General features: G+C 41.1%; 1 protein-coding gene across 6 annotated transcripts in view; it reads right to left on the bottom strand.

The window, feature by feature from the left end:
- Positions 1–20,885, bottom strand: part of zgc:110158 (uncharacterized protein LOC553590 homolog) — a 48,462-nt gene that overhangs the window by 6,810 nt on the left and 20,767 nt on the right. For 4 of the 6 annotated variants that reach the window (XM_044142213.1, XM_044142210.1, XM_044142215.1 and 1 more), the window contains 13 exons: positions 11,763–11,852; positions 6,734–6,817; positions 5,560–5,619; positions 5,410–5,473; positions 4,947–5,011; positions 4,789–4,850; positions 3,682–3,727; positions 2,956–2,991; positions 2,817–2,871; positions 2,507–2,577; positions 2,198–2,276; positions 2,077–2,105; positions 1,881–1,982 (listed from right to left, as the gene is read on the bottom strand). In XM_044142213.1, coding sequence (XP_043998148.1) covers positions 1,881–1,982; positions 2,077–2,105; positions 2,198–2,276; positions 2,507–2,577; positions 2,817–2,871; positions 2,956–2,991; positions 3,682–3,727; positions 4,789–4,850; positions 4,947–5,011; positions 5,410–5,473; positions 5,560–5,619; positions 6,734–6,817; positions 11,763–11,852 — 843 coding nt within the window. The remainder of the gene's footprint in view (positions 1–1,880; positions 1,983–2,076; positions 2,106–2,197; positions 2,277–2,506; positions 2,578–2,816; positions 2,872–2,955; positions 2,992–3,681; positions 3,728–4,788; positions 4,851–4,946; positions 5,012–5,409; positions 5,474–5,559; positions 5,620–6,733; positions 6,818–11,762; positions 11,853–20,885) is intronic. The other 2 variants (XM_044142214.1, XM_044142216.1) reach the window with 2 other exon arrangements.

Genomic DNA, 20,885 nt, shown 5'->3' with positions numbered 1-20,885 from the left:
GTCATAAATTGAGGTGGAAAGCACAATTTCAAGGAAATCACCATTTAGCTATCACTTAAACGAATAAGGAAGAAAGTTTTCAATCTCAAACATTTTTTACATATTCTGCTTCTTTTTTTTTTTTTTTTTCCTCATCATTTCAGACCTGAAAAATGACAAAAGCAAATTCCAGAGAAGACTGGGAGGAACCCTGACACAGGAAACCTGCTGGACCTGCAGAGCAGATGCAGAGAACAACTTGATCGCTCCAATAATGAATCAGATGTGTTTTTAGTTGACAGCAGCTGCAGCCTTTTTGTTATCAGAGCTTGTTGCCATCCTGCGAACCCCATGGCTCTGCAGGCTGAGGGTAAGAGAGCATCACAAATTTTACACAACGCAAGGGAGCCAAACCCATCACCTCCCAAACCGTTACGGCATTTTAACCAGACCCAACATGTTTGCTTTGAGAGTTTCAGTTCAATCAATCGGCTATAATCACATCACTGATACGGAGGGCACAGAATGAAGTTTTAAGAGATTAGTAAGCGGCTACAATGCAAGCAGAACACAAGCTGTTATGAAGAGTACATGTGGATAAAAGTGAGTTTCTTTGTCGCTAAAAACTAAATTTAGAGTGCTGTGTCCCAACATGTAAAGTTCAGCTTAAAAACAAGCCTAAATCTAGAAAATATCTGAGATTTACAAAGAGATTGCTTCTAAAATAAGTCTATTTTGGATCTTGAGGCCCAGAAACCCAACAACCATGTTTGAGTTTGAGACACAGGAACCAAAAATCTTACAATTAAGATGAATTTTTGACAATAGGTATGGATTCCTGTTCGTGTTCAGATCTTAATATTTTCACTCATCATGGACCGAGTGTTAACAACTTAGAGCTTTTAATGATTCATTTCAATGAAACAAACATTTTAAATCATTTTTAAAACTAAAAAGTTATTTAACTTCACTTATCCCCACCAAGCTGGAGAGAATCAGTGGCATCTGTAGTCCTCAACAGGGCTATGAAAGACTAAGCTGTTCGTTCAGAATGACAAAAAAATTCAGAAACATTTGAGGAAAGAAGGCGAGGCTGTCAAATATAATAGTGCAAATGTTAAGCACGGTGTTGGCAGCGTCATGGTGAGGGGCTGACACTATCAGTTCCAAGTTTCTGGAATGAGGAAGACTTCAACTTAACAAGAAGAATATCCAGTGGTCTAGCATTTGCAGGAATTGGGATTCACAACCGCCAGAGAATAACTAAAAACCACAGATACTTGAAACTCCCTTTATAAACACTTTTAACGGCATATTTTCATAGTTCAAACACAAAGTTAAAATATGTATTAGTGCTACCACAGAAACCAGTATCTGCAGTTTTCCAGTTTTCTGCTCGTGGGGGTTCAGCCAATCAGCACCAAGGGAAAAGATCGGTGCTCCTGGATTGGTTGATTTAATTCTAGTTTCTAATTTGTGCTTTAAAAGTGACTGAAGCTGTTTTATAATTCATTCCACTCTGAAAAAGAACACTCCAAATGAATCATTAAAGTAAATACGGCCTCATGCCCACGAATCCAGACTGTTTTAAAATGCCCCAAAAGGGTTTGATTGAACTTTGATTTGATTTACCTTGTTGGTTTTGAACTGCAGAAAACACAGATTGCATAAAAATAGAAACAAAGGAGAAGTATAGTCTGCGAAACTGAGATTTCTATTAAAATATGTAAAGTTTCTCTTAAATAAACTTCTATAATAGGGACATATTAGCACTTTATTTCACTCCTAAATTTCAATCATCTAAACCCTCTGCTTGCATTCTTCCACTGGTTTATGTCAGGATTGAGAGGACAAACCGTTAAAGGGTGTGAAATGTCGCCAACACACTCCATTCCACTTACACTTTCGCTTTGGAATGGGTTCAAAAAGTTGCCGCCCATTTCGCCGTCGTCCCGCGGCGTTCCGGGAGGATTGTTCATGCCTCCCATATTGTTAGGAGAGCTCTGATGGGAGAGAGGGTCGAACGGTAATAACACAAGATCTGACTGAAGCGCCGCTGGAGCCGAGAGGAAATGCTTAAAGAAGATGTTTACTCACCTTTGGCAACCCATCCATATCCCCAGACCCTGAGGATGTAAAGCACAGATTTGAGTACTTTCAGAAAGAAAAAAAAAAAAGTGTTATGAGAATCACTAAGTCCCACTGTGTCTCAACCCACCTAATGATCCATTCATGTGATGTGGCTCCATGGCTCCCATAGCTCCCATTGGCCCATCAGGCCCCGGTCCCATAGGGAACTGATGAGAGGGAATTATGAATGACTGAGATCGTTTTTCTCTCTGCGGACTCGTAGACATAATTGTAATCTTTGGAGGCAAAGCTGAAGTGATTTAATTCAGACTCCCCGGGTTAATCCTAGTGTGTCTCCTGATGTTAAACAACACTAATACAGTCAGAGCAACTTCGTGGAGCAACATTTACATTTTCATCTTTGCCACAAATAATTGATTGTGCAACAAAAACTCACATTGGGTCTGTTGCCTCCAGGTCCGATCGGGTTCATCATTGTGTAGATGTTTTCACTGGAGTTGGTTGAATCTAGGAAAAATAACGCAACTACATTAAAGACAAGTTATTTAAATGATGATGTCACAAAAAAAATAAAAAAATTAAAAAAGGATTTAATGGAGTGAAGGATATAAGATCAAAATAAAGACGGGGAAAGTGAGAAACGAACAATAGCAATCGGTGGCGAAAATGAAGATTGTTTAGTGAGGAAGTGAATTGAGAGAGATAGATGAGTGTTTGTGACAGGGGGACATAGTTGGGTGACGCACCACCTGGGCTGGGCATGATGGGAGTCCCAGGCGGACCTCCTCCACCCGGTGGACCCTGGGAAACAAAATTAAAGGTTTACAAATCACATAAACAGAAGACATGTCTTAATAAAGTGGCTTTATGTACAGTTTGACTCACCACATAGTTTCCTGGTGATGATGAGGAGTAAGCTATCTGCAGAGGGAACAGTGGTTAGAACCAACTTACAGTAAAAATCTGTACAGTGTGTATTTGTATTGAGCCTGCTTTACTCTGATAATTAAACCTGTTGAAATGATGCGAGTTTGGCTCGCTGCAAAACCAAACTACATTCAAAGCTCTGCACGAAGCATAATGAAGCACGGTGGTGGCTGCATGGTCAGAGTTAAGTTAAATCCAGGGGCAAAGCTGGAAGAAAAACTTGTTCTATGCTCTCAAAGACATGAGGCTGGAGGAGAGGATGAGGTTCGAGCAGGACAGCACCCTCAAACATATGGTCAGAGTCTCATGAAACTGTTCAAACTGAAGCACAGAATGGCCTAGTCAAAGACCAGACATTACTTCAACTGAAAATCTGTGAAAAGACTTAAAAATAGCTGAAGTTGTGACTGACCAGGGAACATTTTGAAAAGAAAAATCTTCTTTTAGTTTATATATATATATATATATATAAAGACATTTTGTAACATTTTTACTTTGTTATTAAACAACTTTGTGTTGCTCTTTCAAATTAAATCCTCAAAAATACTCTGTACTCATTTTGACAAGCAGCAAAATTTTGATACACCTGCTTAGAAATGACCATTTAGAATGCAGAGTAGAATATGTTCACTGATCGCCTGCTATGTTCGTGTTCAGTGTGTTCATGCAAAGACTCGGACTCACTGAGTTAGCATTAGGTCCTGGCCATGGCCCCCTTCCTGCAGGACCCCTGAGAAAAAGATGGAGCAGGACAACAAACAAAAGGAGGAAAATGTGTAGAAACATTTGGTCAGAAGGAGAAAACACCTGAGATGAGACTTCCCGACAATGAAAGACTAACTAGAAAGCAACTGTTACTGCATTAAGAAAAATCTGAATCTGCGACCGATGTCTTTCAAACCGGACAACATCAGCGGACACACAGAGCTTAAGAAACTCACCATATAATCTATATAGTCTATGCTGTCTTAGACAAAACAATCTCTAATACATTTTTATGCAACGATAAAGGGTAATAGAATATATATAAAAAATATTATGGACACAAAAGCAGTTTATGTTCTAAAAAATAAATTAACCAACCATTTCAGATTTTCAACTTGCTCAAATATTCAAGCTTCAAAGTCAACATGCTTACTGTGTCCAAATGTTCAAATCAGAAAAGCAAAAACTAGGTTTCAAGATGAATTGTGTTTTAGTTTACGGTTGATCCATGACATTCCTCTGATAATCTGAAAACCTGGAAAACTCTACAGGAATTCATGCTGAAGGAAAGACCGGCTGATGATATGCTGGTTGTTTGTGTAACTCATGAAGTGTCTGTACATGCAGATTCATAATCCTACTTCTGTTAATAGTCACTGTCATTGGAGTCATATCGCCACTTACGAGTATTTGTACTCTCAGTTTAGAATATGTAGAACTATTCTTGATCTAAATGATGCAATTTATTACTTTATTTGTAACTTATGTTTGTGACCTGGATTTCCTCCAATAGGGATCAACTGGATCTCGTATTTGAACTACTTTGTAAATGCAGGTTGTGCCAACTGCAAACTGACAGTTTATTTATTCTTTATGAAACGGCCAATTTAAAAAAAAAAAGTAACCCAAAGAGTAGGTGAAATTAGCAAACAATTGTAGCAACTTTCTTTCAGCTGTTGAACTGCAGTGGCAGCAACAGGTGGAGGAGGGGAGCCACCGCTTTTCTTCAGCTACTCAAAGGAGGAGAAGAGGAGCTACAGGCTGACTAACGTACTTGTGAACTAATGAGTATTTCACCGGACTTACATGTTCATTCCTGGCATGGGACCCCCCATGGAGTTGGGAGGAGGCCTCATGCCTCCGTAGTTCTAAGAAACGGGACGTAAAAAAATGTGAGAAAACTCAAAACGAATTTGAATCAGTCTAAAAAGAGGAAAAAACTCCTCCAGTTTCCTTATTTGTACCTGTGGTCCCATGGCCATTCCTCTGGGAGGATTCATTCTCATTGGTCCACCCATGTTAGGATGTCCTGGCAGAAAGAAAAACAGAACGAGAGTCGGACCATAAACACACAGGCACATATGTCTCAGCTCCTAAAAGTCAGGAATTAAGTCAGCAATGCAACAGACAACGGTCTGCTGAAATCCCATTAGCTGCAGCCCTCTAGACTCCAGAAGGTCAAAATCAAAACACACTCCTGCTTGAGTTAAACACACTCATCATTTAGTTAAAAAAGGCCAAAAAATACTTAGAAGACTAACAAATGTGCCATTTTTACTTTTGCATTGTTTAAAGGTTAGATTTAGCTAGCTATTGAGGTGATTTCAGAAATGAAGAAAAGCATATTTAAAACGTTGTTGCAACTGGTTGAAGGCCTAAAGACCTTTGCATGCACAAGGGAAGCTAGAGGCGGTTCTTCAGCCATACCTTGCGGTCTTGTTGGGTCCAAACTGTTTGGCAGGAGAGGCTGCGATCCTGGGATACCCCCAGGCTGGGAAGAGAGCAGACATGAAAACTCAACAACATAACAACACACGCAGCTCATTTTATGGAAATTTGATCCAAACAAGCGATTACCTGATTTGGCATTCGGAGTGAGGGGCGTGGACCACCTGGATACCGCGGCGACATAAAAGGCTAAAGGGAACAGGAAAAAGAAAAAAAAAAAAAAGTGGAAGCAGGACGACAGAAAAGAGAGGAAAAGACAAGGGCGGTGGGGAAGAGAGACAGAGAAAATGACATTTCTATTATTGATAAATCCAAGAGCACTCAAACAGAAGAAGCACAGAGAACACACAGATGGACACAGCGCGGCTGGAAAATGGATGACAACATCGGAAAACTGCAAAATCAGCAGCACAGCCGACGTGGAACCGAAAAGAAAAACATCCTTGAATGAGCTTGTGCGGTATAAACTTTAAAAGTGCACTTATACCCAACAGGATGGACTGAAAGCTCGTTTTGAGTGCCGGTGTGCGAGAGTCTTCCCTGCTCTCGGTTTGGTGTAAGCCGACTCGGCCCTGTGGTCTGCCTTGGCGCAGTCGGAGACACCTCGGGCCAACGACACGGTTCAAAACCCTTAGCGGAAGCGTGCCCACACTCTCTCGCACACAAGAAAGAAACTGGAAACCGCAAGAATGAAAAGCCGAGCCGCCGCAGTTAATGGGCAAAAGCCTAGCTTCACCTCCACCGTGGCGTCTGTAGCTGCTGTAGCTGAGACGCGACGGCTGAACTTCTTTCATGTTGATAACCAAAAACTCTAATGAAACTGGCGGACATGTATGCGATTGTTAATTTTGCTTGCTGCTGTTTTATTTATTGGATGCAAGAAGAAGTAAGTGAGGGGGAGGGGAGAGGTGTGTGCGCGTGTTTGTGTGTGTTCAGGCTGGAGTAGATAAGTGTGCAACCCCCCACAAGCTGCTCCGGGGGAGGGGCAGGGAGTGAATTATTCATCCCGCACGGGGACAGACGATTCTCGGCCTTCGAGAGGAGCCTGCCCTACTGCCTCTGGATGCTTGGCTTTGTAAAAAAATAAATAAAAATTATTGCTTTTATTTAAAAAAAGAAAAAAAGGAGCTCACAACTGCAGGGGCTTCCTTTAGCAGGGAGTTAGCCTGAGCAAATGTAGCTCATGCAGGGCTCAAGGGTGGTCGGAGGACAGAGTGCAGGTAGCAAATGGGAAGAGAGAAGCGGGAGTGTGTGGGTCAGGGAATGACGGGGTGTTTGAGAGAAAGTGTTTGCTGCTTCTTACCTGGCCATGGGGTCCCATCATGGGGTTGCTGGGGTTGTGTGGGGGGGGCTGTGCATGGGGGGACTGCTGAGAGCCGGGCGGTCCCTTTAAGAAAGAAGAGCCATATCAGAGAGGGGAGGGGGCAGAATGTGGGGTTCACACCTGGAGGAAGAACCCGATCAGAGTCACAGGAGAGAGGAAAACCATGTTGGTAGGGAGTCTGGAGGGAGTGTTTACGTTGGAGGAGGAAGTTGAGAGGAAAACGCTGCTTTTTTTTGGGGGGGGGGGAAAGAAATTAACACTCCAAACTAATTGACAAGTATCATCTTTATACACGGCCTTAAAGTGACCCTGTTACACCATAAGCGCTGCTCATTTCCACCACCTTGTTATGTCCTGGGACTGTTCTACTTTCAACCACACGGGGGCAGTGTTATCAAAGGCTTACCACAACAAGCCAAGCAGAGGCACAGACTCACAACCAGAGAGAAGGCCAACCAAAAACCAAATAAACAAAACAGAAATACAGAAGCATTTCTGGAAACCTGCTTCATGACAGAGTCAAGTTCCGGTGCCGACACACAAATACGCTCATACATCATACCGTTGACTTCTCCACCCGGGACAGGAGGTTAAAAACCTCTGATAAATACGTCTTTATGAGACACAAGGTTCAATGTTATACTTTTTCTCCTCTTTTCCAGCTCTGCCCTCCAAAACAATGAGTGGCAGATTCACAAATAGCAAGTGGAATTTTCCACCTTTCCCTCCAAGACATCCGGACACACAGGGAGAGAGAGCGAGAGAGAGAGAGAGAGAGAGAACACGTCGGCTACCGGAGAGCGTCTGGGAGTGTGTGCGCTCAAAGTTAGCCTGAGAATAACTAGTTCAGAGTAACCTGTTGTGACATATGTCTCAAAGCAACGTCCACTGCTAAGACTCTTAAAGGTATCATCAGAAATGGTACAGTGCAAAAACTTCTCACTTCACAGCTTTTATGTGCAAGCCCCACATAGCAGTGGATGGAAGAAAAATTACACATGCTTTTGAAAGTTTTTATTTTATTTCATTTAAATAATTCCTGCTTGATGCATCTGCCAATATATTTTGCTGTGGGAGTTCTTTTTTTTTTTTCAGGGTTTTCCACCACTCAGCAGGTTTTCTCATGCAGCCACAAAAGGTTTCAGTCTAGTCTAACCAGAGCGCATTCTTCCATGTTTGCAATGCTAAACTGAAAATGGGGTTAATTGCAGCTTTCAACAACTATCTCCTTTTCAAATCCTCCAAAGTGGCCAGATTTGTTATGTCTATGACTTAACACCGTCAACATGTTATCCCACCTGAGCTGTGGATCTCTGCAGCTCCGCCAGAGTTACCAGGTTCCTCTTGATTGCTTTGTTGATTAATGCTCTCCTTGCTCAGGTTAAGAGTTCAGTCATTTCGTAGAAGGTCTACAGTTGTCGCATACTCTCTCCTTTTCTATTGTGATCAGCTGAAATCTTGTGACTGATCAGTGGATGAGTTAAAGATGAGCCCTGATTGGACGGTGCTCATAATTTATGATGTGCTTTGCATTGGATCTGTGAACCCTGATATCAATTTTTCAGAGGGCCGCAACAAACTGTAAGCTGTTATATTTCCAGATCAGACAGATCATCTCTTCTGTCTCTAAACACACCGGATTTAGACGACACTGCGAGGATAAGAGGAGCCAGAAAGATGGCAACATCCAGTAAAGATTGTAAATACTGCATTGTTTTACTATTATTGCCTAATGAGACTTACCTGAAGAGGTCAGTGCCTCAAGATATTGAAAACAAATGTATGAATGTTGTGAGAAGGGTAAATTTTCTTAAACACATGATGATTTTCAACCAAGTAGAAACTTGGATTTAGGACAATTGCTAAGGACTTCAATTACAAAAATGGCCTATTACTAACAATTAAAGTGTTGTTTATCGTCTCTAATTATACCACTGTCACCTAAAGCAGGTTGTTTCTTACACTGGTTATGCAAATGATTGGTGCAAAAGCGCATTGACATTCGAAAACCCCCCAAAAAACTAGGTGTTAATAAGGGACGCGTTTCAAGCTGGAAAATATGCGAAGTAAATTCTAGACTTTTTCCAAACTTCATTCTCAAATGAAACAAATTGTAAAAACGTATAAGTAGGGAACTCCTCCTGTTACCCATAAATAATATTAATTACATGAGATGGCGCCATCTCTCTACCTTATGACACAAACTGGTTGCTGACTCTAAACGTTCAGGGCCAAATGCCGCTCCAATCGGGCTTATACTGGTCACTACTGATTTCTAATTTGATGTTTTGATTCAAATCCCATCAGCTTTCTGAACACCATGAAAACACACAAGTTCATTTATGTAACACTTGTTTTAATTCTACAATTAAATCTAAAATTGGTTGATTTTCAGCCCCGACCTGAGGACCAGTCAGTTCCAACCTTTTTCCTCCAACCAGTGAACACACCACGCTTAATAGCATTACCAGGGATTTCGACCTCCTCTGGGCTCCAATGGTAGAAATGTCAAATGACCCTTCTCTGGTAATTCTAGTGTTAATGCAACCAACAACAGTGCTGTTTAGTGTGGCCGCAGTCACTGAGGGAAGAAGACATAATGCTGACTTTGTTCTGCATAAGTGAAAGGTTTAAAATTAGGTTGGAGGAGTGTAAGAAGGCAGGTCTGCGTTTTACTTGGAGAGAGCAAGACTTTCAGCAGACAACAGGAAGGCAAATGAGAGGGCAAATAGCACAATTTTACCCTGTCGACCTTTAAGCCAACATGCTGGATTTGGAAATGTTGGCAGCCATTATGCAAACATTTAATATACTAAACAAACCATATTTTCTAGAATATACACACAAAGGTGTTTACGTAATGCTACCCAAGCTAACTCTGCTAATTGCTAACAGAGGATAGAAAAGACAATTAGTAAAGTTTAAAAGTGTATGACAATTTAAGTCAAACCTTTTTTTCTAACACCATGTGACGTTGCCTCTGCTCTTATTTTAAATAAATAATGACCAATGAAGACTAAAAATGGCATTTCAGAAACCTTTCAAAATATTTGTAATGTTATTACTCTTGAATAGAAGTTTGAGTTGGAAACAAATGACAGTCTTACAACAACAAAAAACTCCGTTGTCAGTGCATCTCTACATGGAGGTATGCATGCTTATTAAATAGGCATGCTTTTTTAATAATCCATAAGGTGCATTTGTTCTGTAAAAAAAAACAAGCATATTGTTCAGAAAACAATGTGCCAAACCGGCCCTCGAATATCTAAACATTTAATTTAAATCAAAGTTATGTGTGAAGGAATTCCTTAATGTTTAATAAAAACACAAGTAAGCGCTTGCTGCTATTAAATATTTAATTATCAAAGCAACAAACTGATCAAAGCTCAAAGGCTTACTAGCACAAAATCCCCTCTCAAACTATAAGGTGGAAGAAATCTTTATAGCTGTCGCCTTGATCTTGTTTGAATTGTGATAAAACAGGATTTGCCTCCCGTGCAACACTTCACTTGTAGGTGTGTTGCTTCTTACATGCCGTTTATTTTTTTCTTATGGGGTCAGGCATGCCACTGACCACAGCACTAATAAGACTAGAGACAAGATTCTGCAGAATGTGTTGTGAAGCAAAGCAGCTTTCTGGAAACATAAGTTCCCCTGAACACAACAGACACACAAACCCGCGCCCAATCTCGCTCTCCCACCGACGGTAAAAATAGCACTTCCATGCATCTCTCGTCGTCACCCTCCACTCCCCTCCTTCCTTATTTACAGTCGTGCTTTCACTATTCCTCACCACCAACGAACCAGCGCACCATGAGGATGTGAGGCCTCAGTGCTGGTAGCAACCATTTTTTACATTTCCCTCCTCTTCTTCCACTCTAATTTTCCTCCTGCCTCCTATGTTGTGTCACCCGCGTTTTAGCTCCCACTCGTCGCCGCTACCTTATCGCGCCTCCTGCCAAATGCCACCGCTGTCCATCACGCTGCTGCCTCGCAAGAGGATGTGAGAGCATGTGTTTTTGTTTGTGGGTGCTCGCACACATCGGCGTGCCGCCTTCTCTTCGCTCTTAGAGGCTCTTCCAACACCAAACCCCTCCCCGCCCCCATTTGGCGCTACAGAGCTGGGGCGGGTCAGAGAGGGACGGAAACAGAGATGGATGGGTGGAACAGAGAGACGGACACGGGATGGTTGAAGCGTCGATGGAGTGAGAGCCGAGCCACAGATGAATGGACGGAATCAGGTCGAGTAAGTCTTAGCTGGTTTTGAGTAAATAACCCCCCTCATTTACTCAGAAGGTAAATAAAACTCCCAGAATTGCAAACCTGAGTTATAATTACAATGAACTGCTTAAACAGACATGCTTGTTGAGTTTGTGTCTCATCTTCCCACGCTTACTGAGAACGCTGCAAATAATAATAAAAGATATTCATAAATCAAAACTACTTCATGAAACATTTACACCTCTGTTTAGTGTTTTGCATTTATCTGGTACCTCTAAACACAGCAACACAAATTGCTCTCTGTGAGATATTCAAGGCTTAGAAAGTTGATTCATAATCTAAATATGGTTTACTTTTGTTTTGGTTTTTTTCTGAAGTGTTTGCAGAAATGTTCTATTGACTCTAGGAATACATAATTAGGGTGATTTCAGAAAGTAATGGTTGTACTTGATTTTATTTTACGTATCTTAAAGTATCAGAAGGGGCTAAGTGTGCTCTGATAACTGTGTCTGTGCCACACTTATCAGATTTTAATTTTTATATATATATATATAAAAGAAAAAAAACATTTGAGAATCATGTATTATTTTCTGTCCACCAGACAGTAAAACAAAACAATTTTGTTGAATTAAGTTCAGTGGACAACTTCTGAAGAATTAGTCTTCATACTACAAAACTGCCTTTGAATTTTAAATCATTTGGTTTGTCATTTTTTAAGGAGTGGTCAAAGGGATGAATGAGAGACACTGAAAATGTAACAAGTGGGCAGAGAGGAGGTGGGTTTTACCGGGAAGAAGCCTGGAGGCATGGGACCACCTGGCATGGCGTCGTTGGGGGGCATGTTGCCCATCACCGGGCTCGGCGCTGCCGCTGCGCTCTGAAACACACAGACGACAGCTAAATCAGCCTCCACTCCACAACGCTGGCGCACTGGGCATGAGATCACAACACCTGTATTACACCAGTTCATGCAAAATTTTTAAGGACTTTGTTTAAATGGAAATTTAACTTGTGTAACACAACAGTAGAGTCAAATAACCAAGCATTATTCCTACATATTTGTCCATACTTTTCTAGACCAACAGTTTTGAGTTTACCCGTCAGCTTTATCTCCTTTTTAAAGAGATATGCTCCAATATTTTGAATAGGTTTCTGCATTACTCAGGACTTAAACATGGAACCTGTTAGGAACAGACTGATAACACTTTATTAGCATCTTTTCTTAAAACAAAAACATTTGGGTCAGAGAGATTGTATTAAATTAAAAAGGTCAGACTTCCATCATGTCAACAAATGAACACATGATAAAACCAGTGAATATAAAGATATTAATTTTATACTAATCTAAAAAAAAAAGAAAACAATAAAATCAAATTCAATATTTTTCCAGACCTGAAGATCATGCAAAATCTGTAATAATAAAAACCACAGAAAGATTAGCAGGCTAAACATGATACAGTGTGTTCTTGACAACATGCGTGAAACAAAATACATGTTCAGAGTGCTTACATAAGCAAGCTGGGAAAAAAAAAAAAAAAAACAAAAAGATCAGACCAGCACTCAGAAACATGAACAGGAAAATCACACAGACACACAAAGAGTTGCATCACAGGCTCATAAAGTGCAGCCCCTCGGTACAGAGAGACAGACAGGGGAGGACCGCAGGCTACAGGCGAGAACAGAGAGGTGGAGGGGGTTCAAGACCCCCGATCCAGCAGCACGCACACCTCCAGATCGCGCGCGTCCATGTGATGCTACTGTACGCCAGGAAGACAGGACTGCCGTCTAATTACACACACATACGCAAACACTCTCCGTTCCTCCTTTATCTGCTACCGACACACAGAGACTGAAACAATGCACCCCCCTCCCATCATTATGCTAATTCTGCTTGTGAACATGAGCAGGGCACTGAATCCCAGGGGTAGACGCGGGGTCGCTGCCTCCTTGCCTCCTCACCCCCCCCTCTTCCTGTGTCCTCTGTACAGCTTCCTCTGCTCCATCAATGACCCCTCCCCAGCCCCCACCCTAAACCCTCCTTGTGCCCCGACCGTTACACTGTGCCTCCCCCTCACAACCTTTTCTTCTGCTCCTCCTCTCAGCCCCCTCAATCCCCCCGCCACCCCCACAGTAGGGTGTCAGCAGCTTGCAGAAGCTGTTGCTATGGCGACAGGTCCTATCTGCACTCTGTCCCCCTGGCATCCCCCGCTCCAGGAGCGCAGAGAGAGAATAAGAAGATGCAGGGGAGAGAGAGAGAGAGAGAGAGAGAGAGAGAGTGAGAGAGAGTTTGGAGATAGAGGAGTGAGAAAGAAAAAGAAGAAGAAGAAGGAAAAAAGAGGGCTAGCAGGAAAAACACTGTTTGGAAGAAAAAAAAAAAAAGATAAGATTTTTTTGTCATTCTAGTCAATTTGCAGATCTTTTCTTATTGTTATGGAGCATCATTGGTAATAATTCTTCTCATCCACTTTCACATTTGCTCAACCTAAACCGAATGCAAACTAAAGAGTGTGGAGACCGAGCGACTGCCGCCAGCGAGATTGGAGCGTAGATTTAGCATGCAGTCGGGCTTTATCAAAACCTACTGGCCTGAGGAAATACAACAGGATCCAACAGACTTCTTTTTATTTATTTATTTTGTTCCATCAATGTGATTTTCTTTTTGTTTTCATAATGAAAGAGGAGCTTGTTGGTAAAATCTCGCAAAAACTGTGACTCATACAGAAAGTAAATCTATTGGAAGTCCAGTCAGCACAGAAGGTAAACAAGGATTTCTAATGCTAAAGTAACCTGCAAGTAGATGAACGAGGCATTAATAATGAACTAATTAATTTATTTTAAAAGTTAAGTTGAATAATTTCTGTTCCTGCTGTCAAGTTCGGGGAAAAGTCGGCTGCTGAGAGCCGCGTAAGAAACACACAGTCAAGAAGCTTTAATGCTTGGCATAAAGCACAACTGACGAGAATATATTCCTTTCATTTAAAGCAGCTAAAGGTAGCTCAACAAAACCCATGGGACACATTTTCAAATGCCTAGAAATATTTACGCTGTTTAAACCGTAAACTGCATTTTAATGGCCTTACCCTACGGAGCTGCACGGATGCTGTGTCACAGCAAAGAGCGGGAACATCTCCCCACAGCTGCTTTTTGATGTAGCCTGGGTGAGAATAACACCCCATCTGTACTGGAAACAAACCGTATCCCATTGCAACGGCCAATTACGCCACATTTCAGTCAGTGACACCTAAAATGAAGCATTCTGATTGCTGATAATATTATAACAAGATATGTTTCAGTTATTTTTGTGATTTCTTTAAGAAAACACATCAACACTGTAGGACCAAGCACACATACCTGTGGGTTACCTTAGATTTTCTATATAGTAAATCACCAGCAGGAATCCACTAACGCTCCTAAGAGCTTAAAAGCTGATCACAATCTCACTGCTAATCAGAAATTTGTTAAAAAATCATCCACAGTAAAACTACATCATCTCAAACTACAGGAGGTTTTGTGTGAGCTCTATACTGCTGTCAGGCAGGCGAATTAAAAGTTTTGGTGAAGTTAGAAAACTAATCAACAGCAATGTTGCTGATATTGATATAAATTGTAATTCATCCAGTTTTTCCTCCTCAAATGTACCTGCTTTCTGTCACCCCTGTTTTTGGATGGATGGACAGATGGATGAACAAGTGGATGGATGGATGAAATTTTTAAACAAAGTTATATGGACAAAGTCTCTAAATATCAATACTTTCCCATACTTTAAAAAGCATTTTAATGAAATTTCATACTCTATATGAAACCTGGTGACTCTATGACTCATGTCAGTTTAATATTATCTTCACTCCCGTTCAGCTCAAATATGTAATGATAAAACCTTTACTGGCACAGACGTTTTAATGAGAATGTCTTGACTCGGTTTTTAACTTTCTGAAGAACTGGTTAAGAACTAACCAGCCCTAGCGGTGGTTTAGCACTGGAGCGTCTACTTCTTATGGCAGAAAACTACAACTCAGACATTTCTAATCTTGGGTTTTGGCTCACTGAGAGGACCGTTAGGTTGCGTTTGCTTTCCGTTCTCTGTACAGATCCCAAACGCTGATGAATAATCTATTAGAGAACAAAAGACTCGGGATCTGATTGGGTGGCGGAGCGCGGTATGTAGATGGGTTATACAGAATAGCATTGATCCATACCTCTCCATTTCCCTCTTCCCCTCTCTCACCCGTAGGACCTACCGGACAGATCAATAGTGCTCAACACATTATTGACCTCCGCCTGATACCTTTCACAGGGATAAAGACAGAGACATAAACACTGGATGGCAAAAGGGAGAGGCAGGAAGGGAAGGCGAGTGCATTCATGTGTGTGCGTGTCTATATTTGTGTGTGTCCCTGTCTGGAGAGGTACTAATCTACATTCTGGTTCACACTGATATGTACCTCATCACCGTCTCCTTGACCTGCTGTCCTTAGCGCACACAGAAGAAGGGACGGGGGGAGACGAGGTAAGGGAAGAAGGGAGAGAACCCGGAGGAGTAAAGATGGAAGGTGGACGACAATAAAAAAAAAGCTGACAGTAGCGATTTAGGCGATTCACCCGCCCCGTCAAAACTGAGCGTTTTAGTCGACAAGCAACAGGAAACGGCTGAAACTCTTACAATCATGTCTGAGAAACAAATGCGAGTGCAAACACCATCTCTGAAGACCCAGCTGGTCCTCAAAACTGGCACAACTCGCACCGTAAACACACACACACACACACACACACACACACACACACACACACTTCCACAATAGGCTGCTGCCAAGGTAGCAGCGCCCAACCAGACAAGAGGAGGAGTGTGCACCAACGCTTGGCAGCGCTAATAACTCTGCAGACACAACATCCACTTAGCTGGGGCTCTGGAGAGAAGGCAGGGGGAGCTGCAAGAAAACAAGTAAATCAGAACCTAACCAGGACAAAACCAGAATGCTTAAATCTGAAACATTAAAGATTTGATGTTCACACCCATATTTACCTCATAACACCGGAGCATTTACGGTCAGTAAAAAGTATTTGTATACCCTAGTTTTACCTTCCTACTGCTGTAATCGGGATACATTTGAGGATATTTGAGTATCAATGATTTGTTAAGGTCATGCCACCAAATTTAGGTTTGGACTTTTACTAGGCCACTCAGAAACTATCTCCAATACCTTCCAAAGGTGGATCTGCAGGTGTGGTCCAGATCATCGTCCTGATACATCAGATCTACCAGGAGATGCAGCTTTCACAGAGTTTCACTTCAGTCAATGTACAAAATATTTACCCAAAGGTTATGAGGGTAATTGAGATATTTTTGGCAAATGTGAAATGAGGTGCGTTTTATTTTTGGACACTTTCCCTTTGATGCCATTTGTCCTCCAATCTCAAATGCCTTAGAAGATGTTCTGGGTTCTCTTGTGACCTCCTCGATCACACGTGGGTTCGCTGTTAGAGTAATTCTCTAAAGCTGGGCAATTCCAGATGGCTTCATCAATGTTTCTGACTTCTTAATTTTTGAAAAAAATGCTTCCACTGCAGTTCACTGGAGTCCCAATGCCTTACAAAAAGGCTTTGAAACTGTAAATGATGTAAATGACTTTTTTTCAAATCTGCTTTTTAATTGCCTTAGACTGGGAAATGATGTGTTGCTTTCTGAGATTTTTTTAATCTCTTTAATGTTGCTAGACAGGTTCTATTTTAGGTGACTACTTGGTTCTACAAACCTAGCATTAGTCAGGCCAGGTGAGCAGAAAATGCAGTAATTGTAAATCAACAACTTGATTTTTTTGCCCCCAATTATTTATTTAGTTTTGTATTTAGTCAGATTATCTGAAAAACAACATTTACCTGCAAAAACGGTCAAGCAGAATAAATAAATAAAATAAAAAAATCCAAGTTATTTACATGTGGCACTACAAACATTAGTTTCTCCTGATGCTTTGTTTATTCTTCTCCTTTTTCATCAGCAGCAGTCAAAGGTACAGAGTTCAGCTGCTGTTAATAAGTAGGTGAAAAGTGGGTTAAGACAGAAAACGCAACACCAGAGTCATGTCTGCTATATATAGTGGCCTGGTCTGTAAGGTATTTTATTATATAGGTGAGTCATTACTGTCCTTTTCTGTGTGCATGGCTGGCACTCACATTGTGTTGCACAGGCAGCTTCATGTCCCAAACACATTAAGCAACATTTCTGCTGGCAACCCAAAACAAAAACAAGAACAGGACTTGGATAAACTATGATTGAATATTAATATAATCCTGAATTGATTAAATATTTAGATTGCTTACACTACCGCTGGCAGAAATGGCAACAGCACATTTTGTTCTGAAATCTAGAAACCGTTTTTTCTAGTGAGTCAAGTAGTTTTTGGAATAATTTTGGAAAAACTAAAGAAAATCCTTATTTGCTTTGGTTAAAATAAATAAATTAAAAAAAAACAAAGAAAAAAAAAGTCAACAAACTGTTTTAGTGATTCTATAACAAAGATTTTAACAAAGCCAAAAATCAGAACCTCACTATTTCCCCTTGATTGACTAATTGATGATTGACCAGATGCCAAACACTTGTTTCCTGTTCCAGTCAGAAATCAAAACTAACTCCCACCGTTTTTGGTTCATAAACACCTCATCGAATATCACATACATCTGTTTTTAAGTTGAACACGAATCAGATAAAGGGCATGTATATATGATGTGACTTATAAATAGGCACAGTCTTATCCTGTGGTAAATTTTTCTTTTTTTTTTTACATAAACTTGAATCGGTCAAAACAGGAATTAGCCAGTCAGACCTCAAAGTAGATCAGAACAGCCCAGAAAAGTTTGATTGGTGCCGATCTAGTAATGGGTGTAGAATATGTTAATCCAGGTTTGACTAGTCTATTTATTCAGATTTTAAGATTAGTGTTAATGCCAAAAATAACAACAAAAAAACACGCTTTTCAATAAAAGTTACTTAAAAATCAAGACATTTTAATCCAGCTTAGTCTCAGTAAAACTCTGAAATAGCTCTTTAACTGAGTACTGATAGGAAGCTATGAAGAAAACAGTGAGGTTTTAATCTTTCAACTTGTTAGGTTTTTGTTTTTTTTGCACATTTAGTATTTTCTTGCTCCAACATCTCATTACACCCGTAGTCATTTGGTTTAAACTTTTTCACATTACACCAATACTGAATCTCAGGGAATAAAATCTGCTGAAACTACAAACTATAGTCCAACTATCTTTATGTTCTCTACACTGGTCGCCTCTCTGACGACCTGCAGGGCATTGTAGGTAAACCACCAGATTAGGTGATCAATCTTCTCAGGAACAGAGGGAGCCAAGAGTGAGAGTGAAAGAGCAGGAAAGTTTGAGGGAAGGACAAAGTGATAAGCCAAGTGAGGCAGCGGTAGACCGGAGGGTTGGGGAGAGGAGATATAGTTAAGATGGCCGGGTGGGAGAAGAGGTGCAAAAAGTAATGTGGAGGCGCTGGAGAGAAAACCCAAGCTGCAGGAGAACAAGATGTGAAGAGGCTGAAGTTTAAGAAATTCAGAGGGGGAAGGAAGCAGAACGGAAGAGAAGGAAAAAATAGTAAGGCAAGACATTAGCGCGTTTAATTTTAGTCGGAGTATGTAAAGAAAATGAGAAAAAACATCCCTGTGTCTGCTTGTGTCTTATGGATGCACCGATGTGAATCCACATTTGACCTGGATGTGTGACATCACGTCTTTTTAGCGAACAAAACCAGACAGCTTTATGTTCAGGTTCGAGACGGTATCTGGAGACAGTGTGGGCTGTATAAGGCACATTCCTAAAGCACAAAGAGCAGCAGTGTGTGCTTCAAGGCCCACCGATGCACCACCTGTCTCCGTCTGATGTGCTTCCACACCAGCAGACTCCTGGATCCAGAAGGGAACCGGTCCCTTTCACAAAGCCATTTCTTCTGCAGTGCGCTTTTAGCGTAATGAACAAAAGCAAATACAAGCATTATGATGCAACTGATTATGCTTTCTAAAGGTTTAATCCTGATTAAGACACTAAGTTTAAACGGATGAGACCGATAATTTGATGCCTATGCTGAGCATCTTGAGCACAGGCAACACGTTATAAAATCAGGTCCTGGTTGTCGAAATAAAAGTACGGAGGCTGCGTGTTTATTTGTGTCTTTGAGCAAAGATCTGAGATGCAATCACGAGTGATTACTTAAAAGTTACTGGCGGCACGTTCTGACACCGGAGTGAACAAAGAGCTGTCCTCTTGTGATCGGATCAGTTAGGATGCACGTTAATGCCAGGTGTGAACAAAGCTTATAAGCTATAAGCAGATCATCCCGAGGGACTCAGCAAGTGGAGAGTGAGAATCTCATCAACAAATAAACTACCTGAACAGAAGCCAGAAACCACATTTTCAGCAGAAATATCAATTAAAATTTCAACAGAGTTAAATAGAAAGCCAAGGTTTTTTTGGTGGGGGTGGGGTGGGGGGGGGGGTGGAGCATATTTAAGCATTATAAGCAGCTAACTTCCAGAGAGAAATCCAGAGAGAACCGAAGAATCTCAGCCAGACATAAAAACTTTACATTTTTTATTTAACATTCCTCTCCATCTCTTTCCAGAGTAAAAAATATTGATGGAGCAAATAACCCTTTAACCCCTGCTCTAAATTTTTCTTTGCCACAGAACAGGGGTGGGCACTCCCGGTCCTCAAGGGCCGGTGTCCTACAACTCTTAGGTCTCCCTGGTCCAACACAACCTGAATCCAACAGCTGAATCACCTCCGAAGTGCAGTCAGGTTCTCCAGAGTCCTGCTAATGACCTCATCATTTGACTCAGGTGTGTGGAAGTAGAGATACATCTAAAAGTTGCAGGAGACTGGAGTTGCCCACCCCTGCCATAGAAAGTAGCAGTACTAATACATTTAGCCGTGTCTCTGCTGGGACCATTTTTCCAGCCTTTAATCTTGTGTAGCATTTGTTTTTGCACTAGAAACTACACCTGGGCTAGTGTTTCAGATTGTGTGTTTTCTTTAAGATAGAGCAATTTCTGTCATTATCTACAAATTACCTTGCTTTTCCACCCATGCAAAGTAATAATTCCCCAGTGATTCAGTTATTAATTGTATCACTTTCTGTGACAGGGTTATTGTTGCTGTTACTTGTGGGTTCTTATCGCTTTATTGTTATTACAGAAAGTACTCCTGGCTCACTGCTCATTACTTAACTGTTAAAAGTAATTCAGCTTTTCTGCCTAGAACTATCGGCCATTTTGAATCCTCAGCGCTGCTGTAATCTTTAATTACCACAGAAAGTTCCCCTGCAGAAGCGCATCTGTGTGTCCTTCCTGTTCTTTCTGTCTCTTAGCCAACTGAAGCAGATTACCACCAACACTACAGACGGCTCTGCTAAAAAGTGGTGCTTCTTCCTTACTGTCGCCACATGCTTGCAAGATATGAGGCATTGCTGCAAAGTCAATGATCAGATGCCATCAGCTGGGCAGAGAGGTAATTCTGACTCACTGGCATGATCATCTGAAAATAGACTGAATGGTATTATAACTTTGATTTAATGGGAACATCTGAATTTAGACTGTGTGGGTGGATTGTCGTGATATGAAGTGAACTTGACTAGGCGTGTCATGATAACAAATTTTACTGGATGATAAATCGTCCCAGAAGTTATTGCGATAAACAGTAACAGTGGCATTTTGAGATAATTTTCAAGTAATAATCCAAGTGACGTCCTTTCAACGATTAACAAACTTTCATTTCTGACAAACATTTAACACTGGAGCTAGAAGATATTTTAAATATCCCAAATATATCAACAAACACCCCCAAAATAATAAATAAGATGAACACTGCAGTTTCTGTAAACAAAACCGCTCATCAAAACTGAAGCCAGTGG

The sequence above is a fragment of the Gambusia affinis genome, linkage group LG16 (genome assembly GCF_019740435.1).
Source record: "Gambusia affinis linkage group LG16, SWU_Gaff_1.0, whole genome shotgun sequence".
NCBI lineage: Eukaryota > Metazoa > Chordata > Actinopteri > Cyprinodontiformes > Poeciliidae > Gambusia > Gambusia affinis.
Note: the sequence above shows the minus strand (reverse complement) of the source record. Positions and strands in the feature narration are given on the sequence as shown.